Source organism: Fulmarus glacialis, unplaced genomic scaffold (assembly GCF_000690835.1).
Source record: "Fulmarus glacialis isolate BGI_N327 unplaced genomic scaffold, ASM69083v1 scaffold23065, whole genome shotgun sequence".
Taxonomy (NCBI): Eukaryota; Metazoa; Chordata; class Aves; order Procellariiformes; family Procellariidae; genus Fulmarus; species Fulmarus glacialis.
Window position 1 is genome coordinate 35,694 of NW_009213965.1, and position 20,368 is coordinate 56,061.

The 20,368-nt window shown below is 44.2% G+C and overlaps 1 protein-coding gene across 1 annotated transcript in view; it reads right to left on the reverse strand.

Moving 5' to 3' along the window:
* RPTOR (regulatory associated protein of MTOR, complex 1) overlaps positions 1 to 20,368 on the reverse strand; it is a 143,043-nt gene that overhangs the window by 32,652 nt on the left and 90,023 nt on the right. Inside the window, 7 exon segments of the mRNA XM_009578393.1 lie at positions 263 to 373; positions 2,201 to 2,384; positions 3,414 to 3,517; positions 9,066 to 9,184; positions 16,222 to 16,380; positions 16,829 to 16,969; positions 18,411 to 18,528. Of these exon segments, the coding sequence (XP_009576688.1) occupies positions 263 to 373; positions 2,201 to 2,384; positions 3,414 to 3,517; positions 9,066 to 9,184; positions 16,222 to 16,380; positions 16,829 to 16,969; positions 18,411 to 18,528 (936 nt within the window).

Here is a 20,368-nt window from a genome sequence, read left to right on the forward strand (position 1 = left end):
AATACAGCACCGTCCTGCCTGTCACTAACTCTTCTGCTCCCTCTGATGACTTCTTCCCTCTTACTTCACAAACACAGTGGTCATACAGCTCCCCAGAGCAGCACGATGCAAGTAAGTCCATTCCTTTCCCTCCCCAGACTGAAGGAAAAGGAAGGCAAAAAGAATAGAGAAAGCCACTAGCCTACACTCAGGACACCAGCACTTTTCAAGAGCTGCAGTGCTGTGATTCAGCAAGCATGCACAGAGATAACAAAGTTATTACCTTCATGACTGGCTGGGCAAAATACTTCGCACTCCAGTCACAAAACCCCGTCTGCACCGTGGCTGAAATGAAACTTTTGTGTCCAACGGTATCATCGGCATCATCAGTAGTCTGTCCAGAAAGAGAACAGGGTGTTAATCCCTCCCATTCACGCAGGCAAGATGCATACACAGTAATACCCAGATTCAACAGATCACCAGGCAGAAAAAAGCTCAAACACATTGCCAAGGATACAAAATTTTTTACATGTAACTTTAAGATCACTGTCATAACATTAACTCTTTGGAAATGCGCAGATTCCCTCATCTGCACAGCACAAGACATAATCAGGCTACTGTCTGAATCAGGGCTGAAGCATTAGTGTATCATCAAAATGAAGTCCCAGGATGAGTTTTCTCATGGTCTTCCAAGCATTTGGCATAAGAAACCGTGGAGCAGTGAAGATGATTCAGGATAAAGCACAGCCGGACACAGCTTCACATCAAGGGTGTATATGCATTGAGTATCTGTTACGAAGCACAAGACATCCAAAAAGAAAATGGAAAGACCACTCCATTCAACCAGTTTTCAATCATTTTTTCAGAAATACGATCCAGGCTAGTGCTGCTGTCCCCATGAGAAGTGAAGGTGTTCCTGCTAGGGCTTCAACATTTTTTTTTTGTAATCACATGGAAGAATTGACTCTCCACCTCCAATAGCTTCTGTGAGATCACTCATTAAAGAAAGGCAGAAATGCCAATTTAAGTGAAGAGCAGTTGCTTCTCAGTAGTCAGAACATCCGAAAGCTCTGCCGTCCACTTGTCCTGTGGACTGGTGGACTGCAATGCACATACCCCACAGCCTCAGATGGGAGAATCCTTCTTTTTTATAGTGCCAGGAGGGAGAAAAGGAGGGTCAGTGTCCTCCCCCACCACACTCTGTGCATCAGTACAGACAGCAAAGCACACCTGCTGCCTTTTCAGCTTCCTCTCATCCACAGAGCCAGCACCAGAAAAATCCTGGAAATGTGCTGAAGTAGAGGGAGAGGCAGACACAAAACTACCGCCAGATGGCTGAACCCTGAAGAACACCGACCATTGATAAGTACGGTCTCTATCTTCAAGTGATGGCCACAAGCATGTCCGAGCGTGCTTGGGCTCAACAATATTCATACGACATGACTCATCTGAAGTCATCTGAAGGTGACATTCAGAATCCCTTGTGCATACTAAAGTCTGACTGATTGCTCTACTTGGCACCACATCAGTCCTTCATGCTTCTGTAAGTGGAAAAATGCCCAGTACCCGATGATTGTCTTTAGAATGCTAAAACATATGCAAAACCCTTGCTGGCTTGCTTGCATGCTGAAAAGAGGAGTCACTGCCATTCCTCCCAGAGGTCCTCACAGCTCTTGACTGATCAGCTCTCTCCCAGCAGCGCGACCTGTTACGAGCTTTGGTCTTCCTAGGAATAGTCTGGGTTCACGTCCTCCCTTGTGCGTAGTGAAGAGGGGCTGCCAAGTGTGGAGGGGGTCAGAACCACTGGAAAGAAGGTGAATATTCTGATGCAGGAGCACCTATCAGTCTCTCGAGAGGAAAAAAACTCTTCAGTCCCTGCTTTGCTGAGGTTGGAGAAAAAGCATTTGAGGGTCACAGATCTGACTCTGCATTATCACTCATGCAGACAAATGTTTATGAAAGAATAAACAATCAATTCTGATTAAACACTTCTTAGTAGCAGAAGTGAATAATGCCCTATCAAAAGCTATAAAAAAAAAAATTATCCTGAAGAAAAAAAAAATAATCAATTTTTATTTTACTGGTTAGAGGAAGCCAATCTGGAGGTAACAGCAGCTAGAAGCAAACAACAGATACGTAGAAATAAAACACAAAGAACAGAATGCGTAGCAAAACCCAGTGGAAGAGGGAAGTAGTCAGATCTGAAAGGAAGTCTCTTTACCTGTTCTGGCCCTTTGTCAAACATTTTTCTTGTCCTGGGGAATTGGTGGGAGTGGGGAGTATACTGAACCCCCATGTTGCCGACATTGGCAGGTCTTACAGATGTGATGTCCCGACTGACTGGCTGTTTTGTCACATCATTTGTCAGGCTGGAGCTGCTCGTACTAGTGGTGGGAGGCGACCCTCTAAAGATCAAAAAAGAGGGAAAGGATTTAGGCATCACTGGACATGAGACTACATGGACATGTAATATGAATTATATTACTTTGTTTCTTTCTTACAAGATTTATACTTCAATGGTGTGCTTCCTCTACAAAAAAAAAACAAAAACAAAAACCAAAAGAACACAATCCCCCCATCCCCTCCCAAAGACATACAAACCCCAAAACAAGAGTGAACTTTCACTGCACCAACCCCAGATTGAGGACAAGAAAATCAACATTTTGGGAACCTGCAGGTCCAGCAGTCACACGCCCACAGGTCACTATGTCTGACCTAAGGCACACCGACTAGCCGTTGTATTTCAATGGGGAAACTGGAAGTCCTGTCAGCCCACAGAAAAGCATTTTAATTTACACGTAAACTGAGATTTATCTAATTGCACAGTTACATTATACTATCAGAAAACATTAAAAAAAAAAAAAAAAAAAATCACTGTGCAGTTCTGGGCCCTTCGTTTCAACTGTGAATCTTACTGGTGCACATTGATTATGGGGGCTGCTAGATCTAAGGCTTGGTGTTTTCTCTTGGAGAGCCGGTTTTGGGAAATAATCAAATTTTCAAACCCTAGCTTTGCCCGTACCATTATCTCAATTTCACTGCAGTTTAGGCATCACTTGTTGATCATCAGACAACCCTGGCTTTTATCAGCTGAAAGTGCAGAAAATACAGATTAGACTTCAATGGGAAATTTGGATACCACACAGGTCAGGCCAGAGTGCATCAGTAAAATCAGCAACAGTTAGCTCTTCCTTTCAATTCATGTTTAGATAATTAGTGTGGCATGTTACTCTTTGTCCTAAAAAGAAATACAGGAAGAAACTCCCCACCTTTTCCCAGAGCTTCTGTTTCTGAACACCTTACCAGTGCTAAAACAGGAACCTTGGCAGGTTCACTCTGCTGCAGTTAACCGGGATGGCTGCTGGAGTGGTCACTGGCAGGGAGCACCTAAACCCACTACGGCGAAAGTGCTAGAGAGCAACGCTGGAGCTTACCCCACTTGGTGGATGTGCATGCCCTTGTTGGTGGGGCTGGCAGGGGCCGACTGAGTCAGCGAGGAGGTGTCGAGGATGCGCTGGGGGCGAGCATTTACTGTTGCCTAGAGAAAAAACACAGCAGAGTCCTGAACAGACAAGACTGCAAAACACCAACCGCAGCTGTTTATTATCTAATACAATTGCACACCTGGGGTTAAATGAAGTTAAGCTCTCCACCAGTGTGCGTGTGGGTGTTTAAAAATGTATAGGAAAAAAAGCCCCTGTGCAGTTCCCAACACATAAGATGATTTTACTACTTTTTTAGTCAGAAAACGCTCACCAGAAAGTACCCTTCTGTTACTTACAAAGGGAAATGGCTTTGACTAACACATAAGCCTTTTCCCTAAATCAGTTGCAGCCTCTGACCTGTACCAGCACTTCGAAACAAGCTGCCGCCGGGCAGGCAGACGGCCCGGGGCTTCCCCTTCAGCAGCCAGGCTTTCCCTCCCACCCCACACAAGAGGACTGCACTTCTCACCACAACGATAATTTGAGCGCCCGTTCTGACCCTGATTTCGTGTTCGAGTCAGAACTCTCCTCGTAAATCCGGCAGCTGCCTGAAACTGCCTCCTGTTGCTGCTCCATCTCCCCTAACGAGAGCCAAGCTTTTCTGGAGACCGTTGGAGGACGCCCTTCCCAGCAGCACCACATCCGCTCTTATGGGGACGGCAGGGGATTTACACGGTTGGGTTGCTCCGAGCTCTACAAAACAACAGCCAGTCCTCCTGCAAAACGGCACCCTGGCACTCAGCCACCAGCTAGAAGAGACCTGTTTCTGAAAGAGCCTGCGAAGTTATCATCCTTTCTCCCGGGGAAGGCCTCAAACGCGAGCGGGGAAAGGCTACATCGCTGTCTCGCACTCCTCCAGCTGAGCGCGCTGCTCACACCTGCAAACAAGCCTCCCCTTTAGAACGGGAGAAGTCCTCCATTGCTCACGGACTCCTTTCCTCCTCTTCCACATTATCCCGCCTTCTGTGAAATGTTTGAGATTTCTCACATATTGAAATAGCTTTTAAAGGAAGCCCCAGACTGGCATAGAAAACCTGGAGGGACAAATACGGCTACCCCACCGGCAAGCTGACTTATCGTCTCTTCAGACACTAAGAAAATCCACATCTCGCAGCACAGGAGCCGAGTCTCAGGTGACGACACCAGGGCTTGTACCCAGCTAAAACCAAGCTGAGCAAGGGAAGACCAGCAGCTACTGAAACACAGAGCGCACAAAAAGCAAGAGCATGGTCTTTGGGAGCCAGACAGCTAACGAGCCTTTTATAAGTTAATGCCTTACAAGGCAGAACCAACAACCGTCGTGAACAACAGTATCCGTCTTTGCACTCAAAGCCCACACGTGTCTGCTGCAGAGAGAAGTCTGAGGTGCTTGTGCTTGGGAGACACGCTGCCCTCTCCTTGCAGGAGCCAAAAGGCCTTCTGAGACAACCTCCACCTCTCCCTTCCTCAAACGACCCAGCGAGGTTTTCACCTCCCTCGCTTCGACAGGGTTCGAGCCCTCCTGACCATCATTTGTTTGGCTCCGAAGGGCAGGAGCGGTGGTGGCCGTCACCACGCAGCACACCTACACCACAGCAAGCGCCAGATTGCTATGGCTGGGAAGGCAAGTGCCATGACCTCGGTTAGCCTGGCTGCCCCCGAGCCAGCCTCCTCGTACAAGACAAGCTCATTTGATGTGTTATTTTCCTCCTTTCCATATGGGGGTGGGAGGGGTCCTAAAGGTCACTCATCTCTCCCCACTCAGGAATGCAGTGGGGTCTCTGGTGAGCAGACGTTACTGCACGGGGCTGGGACAGACGATCACCCCATGAGAATGGAAAGAAAGCAGAAACTATTTAGCAACTAGTGACATATTATTATTCATAACTAATTTTAATTAGTCACAGAGGGCTCAGTTTTAAGATTCTCGCAGTCAGGTCTCTGTCACCTGAAATGGGTCAGGTCTCCTTGTTTCACAGCAGAGGGACAAGGTCAGCTAACGATAATTTGCTGAAGGGGTACACCGAGAGATGAGCGTGGCAGACAACCTTCCTTTTCCTGGGAAAAATAAAAAAGCAATTTCTTTTCTGAAGGCAGCGAGCAGTGTGAGGGCCGCACTTCAGTGATATGACAGCGTATTTTGCTGGAGGCAGCAGCTCCCCATTTCCTGGGGATTTGCGCCTTTGCCAGTCAAATCATCCCTTTTCAGGAGGGGAGATGGTAATTCATAATTTTGCAAACTGACTCTAGGTTAAAGAAAAAGAGCACACTCTCAGAATTACTTGCTCATGCACAGAAAAGCCTGAACCAAGGAATGATGTTGTGGAGGAATAATTCCTGGTGTCATTCAGCCTCGAGCCTTCCATTTAGAACAGCTGGATGAAGCAACGTGGCAGGAAGGAAACTTTCCTTAATTAATTGTGATTCCAAAAAGTCTTAAAAGGCCAACATTGCTTACTGGGTCTTTTTTGATTGTTTTGGTACAGGCAAAAAGTGTGTTTGGGATTTTTTAAAAGATGCTGGGGGGCTGGGAATGAGAGTTGTACCGTTCCAGTCTGCATCATAAATATAAATCACAACACCGCCGCAATCTGTGTGAGAACTAGCAATGTCTAATCAGCCCATGAAATAAACCGGCAGATTTCACATCCAGGAAGCATGCACGTCTGTGCAACCTACTCACCGGCTGCTCAGAAAGACATCACCCTATTTAAAGACCACTGGAGTTCTCCTGTCGATAAAGATCTATATTCATGGCTCTGTTAAAAAACCTGAATAGGACCGGTCCCATTTGAAAATAAAAATTCTGCTTTAAATTCACGCAGTGCCTTACAAGTAACTATTTTACAAACGCAGACTTTAACCTGGACTTTTGCACAATCACAAAACTCACAGTACTGGTCCCGTGTTTTACTGCAGGGGATTAAAAAGCGTAGCAATATTTACTTCTTCTAAGCTCTCCAACCACACCGCTCTCAATGTGTTGTCTGATCACCCATCAGGGCAACCGAGTTACAGGACTAACACCTGCCCGGTACAAAATAAGTTTAAAAATATAAAGACTTAAAGCACAGAGCTTGGCAACATTTTGAGGCTAAATATTTAGTTCACCAAAAATGAAGATGCAGTTCACCGATACCATCCAGAAGTATAAGCCCATGGCTAATTTGTTCAGGTCTTTCAGCTAAGAAGCCCAACAGTAACAGGCAAGGTCGTGCAGATCGCAGCGCTTTGTTCAGTTGTTAATACAAGAAACCTTCAGCTGTCCAAGTTCCAAAATGAAGCCTCTTGTTCCTTGCATTTTGTATTAATTAGAACAAAAGGATTAAAGCCCTAGAATATTCAAGTGCTTTACTTCACCTGAAGCAGTATTTTTGTTTAAGCAAGAAAATCAACTTTTGTTTTTATTCAATGATAGAACTCAAACAACAAAATGGAAAATGCATTGTTTGCACATACTCGGGAGGACCAAAGGGCCCGTGGGCAGCATCCAGGCTGCTCCCTTTTACATCCAACAAAGCTTGATTAGCACCAAGCAAAGATCTCAGGATACAGTTAGCAAAAATTTAATTGTTACGAATTTGCATTACTCATGAGACAACTCCTATAATCCGTCTGAGCTCACACCAGCAGAGACACGGAGTTCACGCTGTAAATCCTGGCAGCACTGCTCACAGCAGGAGCTTTGTCCATAATGAAATGAATAAAGGCCAGATCATAACCCAGGATCTGAAGCCTTAACTTCCATTTTGGTGGGCTGTTAATAGGATTTTTTTTTTTTTTTTTAATAAAATAAAAAAAGCCTTTTTAGAAGCCACCTAAGCCAGGTGGTACTGGCAAAAGCAAAGCCCACAGTATCACGAAGTGCACAGCAGTTAGCCCACTATATACGCAGCTGCCCAAACCGCATTTTTAAATACTTTCCTTATGGATCTTATGGCTAAGGCAAAGAAGAACAAATAAGTTTTGTTCACTGAAGCATCCCCAGATAAAAATCTTTGTAAATGGGAAAATATCTTTGTAAATGGGAATGCTTCTTTTATTATTTTGCAACACCATTTGAAAAGCCATTGCCTTAGAAAGCCAGGGACAGAGCCGCTGTCTGAGAAGCAGAGCGTGAGATGCATGATAGCCATCCACTTGAGCTTTTGGACTCCTTTCAGTACCACGACATCTAGGTCCAAACTTGTCAGAATCAACACAGAATTTACCAAACCAGTTGTAACATTCACTACAGATACCACAACATAATGATCAAAATTCAAAACCCATAGCAGTGCTAGGGAAGACATCTGCAGGGCACAGCAGCATCTTTATTAATATTTATACATCTCTTTCCACTAGCAAGGGAGTAAGTCCTGAAAAAATATTTAAGACAGGAAAAGCAGATCTGGTTCCTCTTTATATCCCTTTTAATCCCATAGTAGGAGTAACACTTCATTTTGCAAAGAGCTTCCAAAATACAAAACTGAAATAGTTTCATCCATCTAGAGCAGAGAGAGGGAAATCTTTCACCTTTCCCTTTTCTTATTCACCTTAGCTTGGCATCTCCAGCCTGACAGTAATTTGTTGTACATCTGAATCATCAGGGAGGGCTGACCTCGTTGCCCCCACTCTCAAAATAATTCTCTGTCCCAAACCCCAGACTTTACCGCTCACTGACAAGAGTGTAAAACAAATAAGAGAGTTCAAATAAGTAACTATTTTCTCAATAGAAAATCAGATTTAAAAGCAAGAAATCTCTAAGGCATTAAAATGGTAGTGCACAATGCTGGCATCTCTTACTGCAACTTTAGCTTAGGAGCCTAGGTCTGAAGATTTAGGATTATTCACTGGAAATCATCAGTAAGAGACGTCATCTTGCACTGCAATGGCTCATGGTCTGGATGCTAGAGCAACTAGAAAGCACGTGGGAAGGACTGCGTTCAGACAGCTTTCCGACCACCGGCTGGGGCAGAAGGGGGAAGGCAGTTGGTGAGAAGATGTTCTGGGGTGGCCTGTGCTTCGTTTCAGGTGGAAGGTGAGGGTGCTTCTACAGCTCCCTAAGCTGGCAGTTCCGAATCAGCAGTGATGGCAGCCTCCAGGGACATCTTGTCACCCTTGGAGGATGAAATGTGATGAGGATGGTGGTTTAGGCGGATCAGGCCTGGGTTGAAGAGGTGAGTAGTGGCAGGGGTGTCTGCATGCTGACTCACATGTACTAGTTCACCTGGATTGGAGAGCCGTTGTGGCTTCAGTCTGCAGGCCAGTCCCACTTGCATAATCTAAATCAGTTTGCAAACGGATAATTTAATGAAGTATATTTAAGGTTTCTCCCAGGGACTGATCTAGATAAGTAGACTTCTAAACAAGACCTACTGTCTAAGTTCTGTACCTAATTTATATCCTAGAACAATCCCAGGCCCTCCCCCATTTATTTACTTTACCTGATGAAGAGTTCATATGAGCGTTTATCATTTTGAAACATCAAAAGCTCCTTCTGCAATAGATCCAGACTGAACTAGGGCCACTTACCAGAGCCCTATGGATCTATTCAGTTCAGTCTACCTATGCTTTACCTAAGCATGAAAAAAATTAACATACAAAAGCCTCACAGGTGCACATGAACACAGAAAGGCATACCTTGTAGGCAATACTGTTGAGAACTTTCATAGCCAAGTCGGAGACATCAGGATAGGGGTCGGCAGCTAGGTGAAGGAGTACTCTCCAAATTTGGGTATAAACACTGTTGAAACTTACACCTAAAATAATAAAAAACAAACCAAAAAACAAAGCCCCACAGCACATGACAATCCATCAACTCAAACTCTTTGATCTTATGTGAGAAAATTCATTAGAATTCCAAACATCACAATGACAGCTAAGAAAACATCAAGAGAAGAGCTCAAAAACACCCTTCATGGGCATTTTGTCTCCATTTTGTCTTTCTTTGTGAACTCTGCAAGGGCTTGTAAAATGAAAGTGGGAGAAAGAAAAATAAATTAAAGGCTACCTAAATAAGCTTCAGCCAAACTGCTAGTTTTCTAGGCTCCCGAAGCAAATAATCTGAAAAGGCCAAATGGAAGACCAGATAATGACTTTGGAAATCCTGAGCTAAAATACTAAACGGTATAAACCCACAGTTAGTGGCTTATGTTTTTATGGTTATTTTTACTGCTGTTTTAAGCATTAATACTCAGCTTGAATGTTCAGGGTTTTATATATTCTGCAAGTTTACTAAACATCTAAATGTTAAAAATGAAGCTTTAGGACCTGTACCTTTGAGAAGCAGTAAGTCTAACTCAGCCTTTCCTATTGACATTTGTATCAATTCCTCAATTGCCAATTTGTTATTTAATGAGCATATCTGCTGTTTGGTATTTCAGCAGAAGGGACTGACAGATTCAAAGTACAAATCAAATTAATAAGCATTTGCAACAACTGACAAAATTTTGTGAACATTTTATTTTGCTGCTTTTAGGCGAATCTTTAATTTGTTATTCTTTCTTCTAACCCTCACAACATCTAATAGTTGTAACACCGTCATCTGGGAGTTGAGCCATTTGGACAATATTAAAGTGGTTGCATTAACAAAAAAAGGAACTAAAACAGGGATTTCAGATGAGTCACAATCAATGGTAAATGACAGATCAAGCTGTTACTGCATTTCCTTTCATGTTTCTGGAGGCATCTAAATATAAAGTGTTAAGTTAGGAAGAAAGGGTTCCTTGGTCAACAAGCAGCTTCTCACCTTGCATAGCTGCTAAACCTGATACTCAAACCAACAGAAAATAGACTTGGACAGTTCAGTTTTGAACTTTGGCTGAAGAAGGCATGTAGCGCTCCGTAATAAGCTTCTATGCTTGTCTGCACTAGCCAAGGGAATCTTTCTTCTGCCAGGAAAATTCCCCAGCATGTGAGAAAGCATTCTGCAAAATGCAAAGGCAATAACCTAACTCCATCCTCTCATTTGACCAGCAGAGAAAAGGGTCTCTTACTCAGCTGACATCCAAAGGATTTTCCAAGTGGCGTCTACTTACGGAGTCTCATGCAGAAATCTCACAAATATTTACGACAGCACCACTTGGACAGTGCTACCCATTTGCTGGGGGCTACCTACGCAACAGACTCCTGTAGCCAATTCTAACCTTCCCAAGACAGGTAAAACACAGGGCCTGACAAAGATACAACAATGTTAAAACCACCTAGGAAAAATGAAGTTGATAATCCAAGAAAGCAATAACTGTCAAGATACAGTAGAGTCCAAGGGCACTGATCTGCCATATGTGGTTTATGCCAGCTGAAGATAGAGCCCAAACTGTACAAAATCAAGGAACGCGTGAGCACAGTGTGCACGAGTTGAGCAGAAACGACTTAGAACGGTGCAGATCCAAGCTCAGGTTTTGGCTTTGGTCATAATCGGCAAAAGTCCTTGTCTTTTTCAGCTCTTGTGTCCGTGTTTAAAATAAAGAAAATGTCAATACACAATAAAGTCTCTGCTCAGAAGAGGGTTAGGCCTCCGAACCATAAAGGATGGTGATACAATGCTTGTCTGTCTTCTCCAGGCTTCTGACCATTTAGGTTTTATTTTCGCAATTGCCATGTTCATCCTGGAAGCTTCTATTACCAGGGAAAGAAAAAGGGGAGGGGGAAGGAGAAAGAGCAAGAGAGGGAGAGAGACAAAGTGCTACAAGCTGTGGGAGAAAAAACAGCCCTAGCCACTGAAGCAGCTAGCCAGGTAATGTCATCTGGGCTGTGCTCAGAGCTCTACCTCCTCCACTTGGTCCTGTGCTAGAAGGTACATAAGGATCGATGGGAAACCTGAACGGCTTGATTTCTTTTAAAGCCCTTGAAAGACAGTAAATGGAAAGGGAGAGCAAGAGGCTACCCATCAGTTTTTCTAGTGTCTCTGATAACCTCCTCACTCATGGCACAGTCACGAAGAAAAAACCCAACGACATTTTTCATGCATCTAAGGGTCATGAAAAAACAAATTTTAAACAGAACTGTGCCAGTGCAATTCCTCATTCACTGGGCAGCTTTTGAAAAGAACAGAGGGAATTTCTACAAAGGCATCTCAGGCTCGGAGCTGGTGCTCGAAGGACTGGTCCTTTCTTCTGCCATCCTCCCCCCACCCATGTTAGTGTTGTTCATTGCCCGGATTCAATCAAGTGACACATCTGACGTAGCTCCTTGTAAAAACCTGAGCACCGGAGCCAGTGGGATAATGGAAGGCAGCAGAGGTGCCAGGAGGAACAGCAGCTTGATTTCATGTAATGGACTAAAATGCAAAAAATATCCACGAGATGCAAACAAAGAGCCGAGCAAGGGGGACGTGGTGTTAATCTAAGCAGACAGCTCTGTAATTAGTCAGACTGATTCAAAGCCAGTTAAATGGACCTTGCAGTATAGATTTATGTTTACAAAATGATTCCTCTCTACTAAGAATGTCAAAAATAAATTGCCTGCCTTTACAGACGACTTTGATTTTCTTTGCATATGCATAACTCTTAGTTCAATTTAACAGCAAGCATCATTCAATGGCCCTGAGGAAGGGACTTGGCTGAGGTCCTGCAGCCGGGTCACTGAGTACACGAAGGGTAGAGCCACACTGGATGCAAAAATGAATGCTAATGTTTTCATTTATCGTTTTTGTTTTGCCAGGCTTTGACAGGGTTTCTTTCTAATCCCCTGTAAAAATCACTGCAGTGATTTTAAGCCTCGATCTCCAGAAGAAGGTGCAGTCCACTCCCCACCCAACACAGCAGCAAAACCTGACCAATGGCTGGACCGGCGCTGCCGCACGCCGCGGCCCGGGGGCAGCTCCTGTGCCTGCACATCCCTGCAGGGAGAGGCAAGTTTCGGACTGGCGGTGAAACACAGCTGAAATATTTCAGACTGAACGGTACCTGGGGACTCGGGTATCTGCTTCCCATCAACGCTGATCCCACCTGCTTTGTAATGTGTACCCCACAAGTCTCTCCTCTTCCCGTGAGTGACACAGAAGTCCTGTGAGAGCTACTCGGATGAAGAGAACATCTGAAATCCTGATCGCTCTCTGAACTCTACTTTGACAAAGGTGGACGGCAGCCTGTTCCTCAGAGGAACAGCAAATCAGCGTTTCTTGCACAGACCTGACAGTCTGCAAGCTGGTCTCTTTGCACGGGGCCGTGCAAAGGGGTTCCTGCACACTCCAACCCCTGACGGCGATGCAAATGGCAAAAAGCACGAGCTTTTTAATGTTTCAACAGAAACCAGAAGCAGCTCTTTAGGAAAAGGTATGTACCCTCAGAGCAGGCACTTCCCATGGACCAGGGCTGTCGTAGCCAACATGAAAGCAGCCCACCACGACCAGCCCATGCCACATCTCCTTAACTTTTCCATGGAGAACGTGAATGAGGCCAGAGCAAATAATGGCACATCAGGGGGGGGAAATAAAACAAAAAACCCCAACCATGTTGCTCTGTTCCCAGCTATCATACACTGACATTTCTCTCCCCATCCTGGTTTCCCCATTGCCTCAGTAATACCACACAAACTGCTTTCTGGCTTACTGAGCTATGCAGTATTGTCCTGGCCACTGCGTTAGGCTCCTCCATCTCACCTCCATAACGTCGGGTATACGTATGAACTGACAGGAAACCTCTACATCAGGCTTCCATTTCCAAAAACCACTCAGATCCCTGTATTTTGCTACCATGCAAGTTACTATTTATAAATACTGCTGGTTGACCAGTTACTTCTCATTATGACTGTGCATTTAAATATATTGCCTAGTGATAGAGAAGGAGGCTCTACCTGTCCCAACACTCACTCTCTTATTTGCTGCGGCTCACTGTCCACCTACATCTCTCACTTTCCTCATCCTCATTGCAGTAACCTCCTGCTGTAAGCATTACTTAAAGGTAGCTCTTCAGAACGGATCCTGTGACATGGCAAACAGTTTTCTGCCCCCAGCCTCTCCTGCTGGAAAAGAGAACTATTCCCCAGCATTTCATCGCTCCATTCATCGCTCTATTCATCGCTTTCATTCCTCCTTCTTTGATCATTCCTCAATATAATCTTTCCAGTGATGCTCTCTGCAGGACAAAGACTTTAATCATGCAGTTTGGATATGAATAATCAGCCTCAAGGTATGCAAAACCCCCATCTTGATTCCTTCCCTTTTCCTATCTTAAAACTAAACTAAACTAAAAATTTCCAGAACACCAAGATTAATGACTAGCTGTATGGAAAAAGTAGCAAGGCTTAGCTTCCCATCCAAACTGATCGCTTTGTTGACTAACCAAAAACTGCCTCTTGCCAGCTTGAAAACGTGGGCCAGAAATAAATGTCTCTTCTGGTAACAGGACTGTCTGGCCAAGGAACAGTCTGCCAGAAAACAGCACACCTAGACTAAAAGTACATGTTGCATTTGGGGGAGGCACTACCTGGGGGCATTTGGCCTACAGTTAGCTAGGAAGCTGTCTGTAAAATGGCACAAGAAGGAATGGAGAGCTTTTCCTCAAGTTTATGGGAAGAAGTACATCGTATGATGCCGCAATGTCAGTAAAGTGGATAGACTGATCCAGAATAATCCCTCTAGCACCATATTCGTAAAATCGCAAGAGGGGAAGAAAGCCCTGAACATCAGTGGATCAACCTAGGGAATGCAGAGTACAGAACACAGAATTAAACTGTGGTTGAAAATTTCTACTTTTATTATTACAGACCAGATTTCTGCTTTGGTTTGATTCTACCCATGTGCCCAAAGCATCCTTTTTACTGCTCTGCCTGTCTCAAATACTTGGCAGAGTCATTACTGCAGAGCCAAATCACCATTACTTCTTCCAAAAGATAGAGAGCAAAACATTTCTTCAGTCAAGACAAGTCTATCACCCAGGTGGACTCCCCTCTGAGTTACCCCACTCTTGCTAGCAGTATAGCAGTATTCCATTGCACACTAAAACTCTGAAGAAAGGGGTTAATCTGAGCCCAGGCTGGCTGTCCAGCAGCCACAGCACTACTGACGGTGACTGGAGCTGATGGCAAGGAGCAGGAGAGAGCAGAGGCTGGAAGATGGTGATTCCTCAGTAGAAATGAAAAGAGCCTGGCTTCCAGCAGGCAAACGTTGAAGGTAATGGGATTCTGCGAGTTATGAATTTTAAACACTTCTATAAGCTCTGTCATTTCCAGCTGGATATGAACTCTTCTGATGGAATAGGAATGAGGGAGGCTTTGGAGAACTGCTCTTTTTGTTTTCCTAGGTCTCCCTCACTCATCTCCAGCTCGTCTCTAGATTCTTTTCCAACTGTGCTGTAAAGCTCTTGTGAGACACGCACAAGCCATCAAGCAGACACCAGTTTGCACCAGTGGAAATGAGGAAAACTCAAGTTTTAGCTTAAGATGGAGAGAAATTTCCTAATGTTCCTGTCATGCTCCAGAAGATCCAATTTCATTACCTACAATCAAAAGCAAATGAATTTATCAAGTTTCTAATGAACACATGGTTTTAAACTGCCACAGGGGCTCAAGAATTACAAACCCAGAATGTTTCAACTCAGGAGAGCCAAATCACCATTACTTCTTCCAGAAAATACAGAATAGAGCAAAATGTTTCTTCAGTCGGGACAAGTCTATCACCCAGGTGGACTCCTCTCTGAGTTATACCACTCTTTTTTTACTGATTTTTGAAGGCTAGAAAAATATGGGCACATTTACTGATTCCAAAGAAAATACAGAGACTTCCCCCAGCGTTTCTCTGCTGCGTGCTGCCTCCCCTGCTCCCTGGAAGGAGGCTGTTCCAAAAGCCAGGTCCTTCTGCACGTTGTCTGTGTTATCCCCCCAAAATGGTTTAGATCGTTTGAAAAACTACAGCTAGTTTAAAGCAATGCTATTGTAGCAGTCAGACATGACTGGGAAAGTTACTCAAAAAACAACCGAGTTGAACTAGCTTAATATAAACATTCCAGTTTTGTTCTATAAAAGAAATGCAAATAATTCATCACACGCAAATCAGCCATGCACTGCATAAATACAAGTAAAATTTCCTTTCCTTCTGTGCTGTAGCACTTCGCTCTGCAGAGTTCTGTACATTACCCAGAGAGTCAGACACTGGGAGAGAAAGGGACTGTTGAGCAGTGTTAAAAAGTTCAGTGCTGTTACTGATGTTGCAGCTGCTTATCCGGGAGGAAATAATGGAGAGAGCATTGGAGGCAACGAGATCAGCCATGAAACGTTTTACACAAAAGCAGAGTTCTATGAAATACTCAGTCTTTTTGGTTTTAAGACACAACCTGGGATTTCTTCTTTTCTATGTCCTATTTTAACAATGCACATATAAACCTGCATAGGAAATTAGCTAGGTAAGGCTTCCTTGGACGAGTAACACAATAAAGTGGCTGTGTTGTATAGAAATACAAGCCACATGAAGAATAACCAGGGGAAGCAGTTGGTGCCAGTGTACCCAGCTACTATGTCCATGGGATGGGGAGTCCTTGCTTTCACTCTCTACCCAATGAAACTGCAGTGGACGTGAAATTCCTGTATACGCTACGTTTTTGTTCTTAAATTCCTAACAGGACTGCTGTCCATCACAGTAAAGCATACAGCTGGAGCCAACACCTCTCGTTTTCCCTCCATCATAGCAGGAGGGACTCTGCTCTGCCTAACCAAACACAAGAGTAACATTTCTAGTGTTATGAGACATGCCGCTGGATTAAGATCTAGCAGGAGCTAAGATCCAAACTTTCCACAAATGCTAGTGCAAGCATGTGAAGAAAGGCAACACCGAAGGAAGGGTAGGAGAGTCTTTACTCACCTATTAGTGAATTCAGAGAAGAGTAAGAGCTGACTCGTCTCATCTTGTCAATAGTCTCAAACGACAGGATGTACTCTTCATTCTCAGGGCTGCCCAAGGTGCTGCTGGCGCTGCTGCTGGTGCTGAGATTCCCAGGAGAAAAAGCAACAGAGCTTCCAGCTGCCAAAAGAAAAGGGGGCAGATGCTGAAACAAGAACTGGTGGGAGAACAATTTTTACCCAGGCGTAACAGCCCTTTTCTAAATCCTACAACACTCAATGAAGGTGTAGGCAAATCCACAATGTCCCCTTTTAAACACTAAATGTTTAAATACAGAGTAAGCATCAAGGAGTCAGAAATGATTCAGCTAAAAATCCATGTATGTTAGGAAGTTGGAAGGCATGTTTTTAGCCCCTAAACGTTCAGAAAAATCAATACTAACAACTAGAAAATTGAAACTAATCATGAGGGGGCTTCTCATCTAAGCCCTTGGAGCTGGCAGCTGGATAATCTGGGCTAAAATGTTAGTTTCAGCTCATATTGTTTTGCACGTGGCATTTCCTAGCTTGCAGGAGAAGGCGGGGAAAGAAGAGGCAAAAAAAAAAAGAAAATTTGAAATGTCTCTTACATTCTTCATTCAGGCTGAGGTTCTGCAAGGACTTGTTCAGGTTCCTAGCTGTGGTAACTGCTCGGATGTTCCCGTAAGAGCTGACGGACCGCAGCCTCGGCGTACACGGACCATCTCGCACTGGTGTCAAACTCCCACCCTCTGTGGATGCAAAATTTAGCAATTATAGATGTAACCAAAGCAATCATAGCCTTTTGGTTATTTCCCAGCAAATATATAACTAAAATACTACCAATATGAACAGAATTTAGTCATTGCCCCTTAGAATGAGGTACAACAAAGGATCCTCTGTGCACATAATCAGCAAGGACCACATGTCTCTGCTGTTTAGGCTGTGATTTTGTTACGTCCAATAAAACCAGGTGAGCCAAGCCTTGCCAGTGCCTGCAGACTACCCAGAGAGGCACAATGACTCTTCTCCCCAGGTCGATGCTGGGCCACTGCCCAGACATTGTGCTACGACACGCTGCTATAGCAGACGCCATTTAGTAGGCAGCATTTGCAGGCTTCTGTCTGCTTCTGCTCATTAAAAATCCAGTAAATTTTCTCATTATAAAGAGTTATGAAAATTCTGGTTTCCTGACCAAATTTTAGGCCTGGTTTCAACTCATATTTCACCCATGACCTGGATTACTTATAATTTCCCAAACTTTCTAATTTTCATTCTTGAATACACACACAGTACCATGGCTTCAGAACAGCTATTTTATTTCACTGCAGAGGTGGTTGCATTATGGTGATGGGGCCAATGCTTCCAGTGCATCCTACTTATAAATACTTCAGGATTCTTTTGGATAAAAAAAAGCACTATATAAACTGCACACAATGTTTATTTCCTGCAGCAAAAAGGACAAATGTGGAGAAGCTTATTTTCCAACATGATTTAGTTATTCAGACAATAGGGGGATTAAGCTACTCATTGCAGAGACAGCACATGCTCTTGTCTCCAAGCTTCCATTGCAACAGTCCCATTATCCTTCAAGATTTCCAATGTACTTAACATCTCAAGAAAACGTGAGGTTAGCAACAATTTCACTAGGGCTCTTCATTCCTCACATAAAGCAATAGGCACAACGAAAGGGATGGGACCATAGGCACGAAGCATAAAGTTCTTCACTGCTGCTTGTCTGGTGCTTTACAGCAGCAAAGAGTACAGTTGGTTCATTGTTCTGTGGTGAGGCTTCTCATTAGGTCAACATGACACTGAAGTTTCGGGTATAATTTGAGGGGAAAAAAAAAGTCCGGTAAACCTGTGTACTGCCTTGACAAATATACTTCAGTCTTGATCTGAAGGGAATCCCTTTGAATTTGACAGGGTGTTCAGTCTCTACAACTTGCTGGTATGCTATAGCTGTGTTTTAGATGGAGAGTCAGCAGAAGATGCATTTCTCCAGTGCAATATATTATAGTGCTAAACAGACATCAGAGCTACCCACCATGTCACTCAACTTTGTAGCACCGGTGCCGTTTGATAAATCACCACCAGCAAGAATTTCATTGCGTTGGGCAAACTCCTTAAATAAAAGTTCCGAAGTGCTCTCAGGCTATACGTTTCCTGCCCACACAAACACAAAACACCTACCTGTGGTAGCTGGAGAAGGGAGAGGGTAATTCTTCTCTTCTTCCATGAACTGCAAGGCAACGGTGCAGAAATTGCTCTCATACTGAACCACCAGGTGACTTAAAGCCACCACCAGCTCCTACGGAAAGAGCAGAAGAAGCGGGTATTTCATGGTTACGTAGGTCAGAACCAACAGATCAAAGGGAAATACAGAACAATATGGTCATTATTGTTGATATTATTGGGTGGCCATCCAGACTAATAATTTTACCTTCACTTCACAGGGATGAACTGAAGAAAGCCAGAGGACTCTCCTTCAAATCTAATTCTTCACAAGTCTTTTATACCTGAACAGGCTCCCACTGCTCTTTGATTCTGCCCAATATTGTCAAACCGATGCAGCGTCACAGACAGTACTGAACTGGTGATTAGCACCCAGCTCCTTCTGCTCCTGCGCATGCAGCAGTCTCGCCCCCGAGAAGCGTTTGTTTCCTGCAGAGCAGCAAGGAGCTGTGCCGAGGATCGGTGTCCTCAGCCCGCCGCAGCACAGCCTGACCCTCTCCCTGTGCTGCACACGTACGCACGGAGCGGAGCTCTCTTCCTACAGCCTGTCCTACACTTGCTCTGAGCTGAAGGAAACAGAACCTGACAAGAGGCCCCTGGGGACATGGCTCAGCTCTTCCACAAAGAACCCCGGTGTTCGAATCCTATGCTGAACTGCAGAGCCTTGTACTGGCCGGCACAGTCAGCAGCTAACATGAGAACGGTGCTGCCTACCTGCAAGGGATCATCACTCCGTTCATTCTCATAGCTGCAATTCGAGAACCTGAATTACCGGGGTGGGGTGGGGAGGGTAGAGAAGGTAAAGTTCAGACCCTCAATTAGGTACTGCTTGCTAGGCACTTGGAAACAGCAAAGAGGAGAGGTGGAGAGCTGGCTTTGGTTGCTGTTCTCTGTTCAGGGGACTAACCTCCAAAAGAGAGATTTATGAATCTCAGAGAGCATATAGTGTGACATGCATGTTTTTCTTGAATTAAACTGATTAATTGCTGGAACGAGACAACAAAAATTATTCCTCACAATGCTGGTGACAACTGTCAGGGTATTGACATTCTGGTTAAGTAAACACAAGCATTAGGACACCTAAGTACACCCATGAAGAACAATCCAAAACGTCAAAAACTATTTGATGTGCTATCGATGTACAACAGCACATCAGAAATTGTAATTCTCCAAAACCTGAAGAATTACTTTGTCTGTCATCCATCCTTGTGGTTTCTAAAAGCAGCAAGATGTTTTTACTGAACAGAACTCTCATGTTCTCTCCACAGCACTCTTACTCCCTCTCCTCTTCCTGCCCTAGGACTGCCACATACTCCACGTTTCTAGCAACACGTTACTATTTCATTTAAAATCTGAGAACCTGTAATGTAAATTTTTGCAGTCAAAACAGTAATCAACAGAAGAGCATTAGTAGAAGAGTAGCCCAGCAAGAATTTTCAGTGTTTCATGCACCTGAAAAAGACTTCAGTGCAATTGCTCTCCTTCCTTACCCCTGTCTTCGCATTCTCTTTAAATTAAAAAAAAAACAGGATATAAAAATTCCCACAAAATCCTGAGACTGTTACTCCTATTTCAGACACTTGCTTAGTGGCATACACGAGCTAAATCAGAGGTCCAGTGTTAAACAGCAGAAACATTGTGCTCTGAACAACAATCTTGTCAACACCTGGACACAATGACATACTACACTTTACTTGTGTTATTCCCGTCAGTAGGCTCCTTATATTGCAGAGTAAATGTTGTAATATGTGCATTGAAAAAGGGCAAGTGGATAAAACAGCATCCCAGGACGCTACTGCGTGTAACCACCCTGCGCGTGCAGCGTAAGGCTCGGTGCCGAGCCTTCAGCCGCAGCAGTAGGTTGATGCTGCTGTTTTCACTGGTGTCGTCATGCGTGCGTGGTGCTTCTCAGCAGG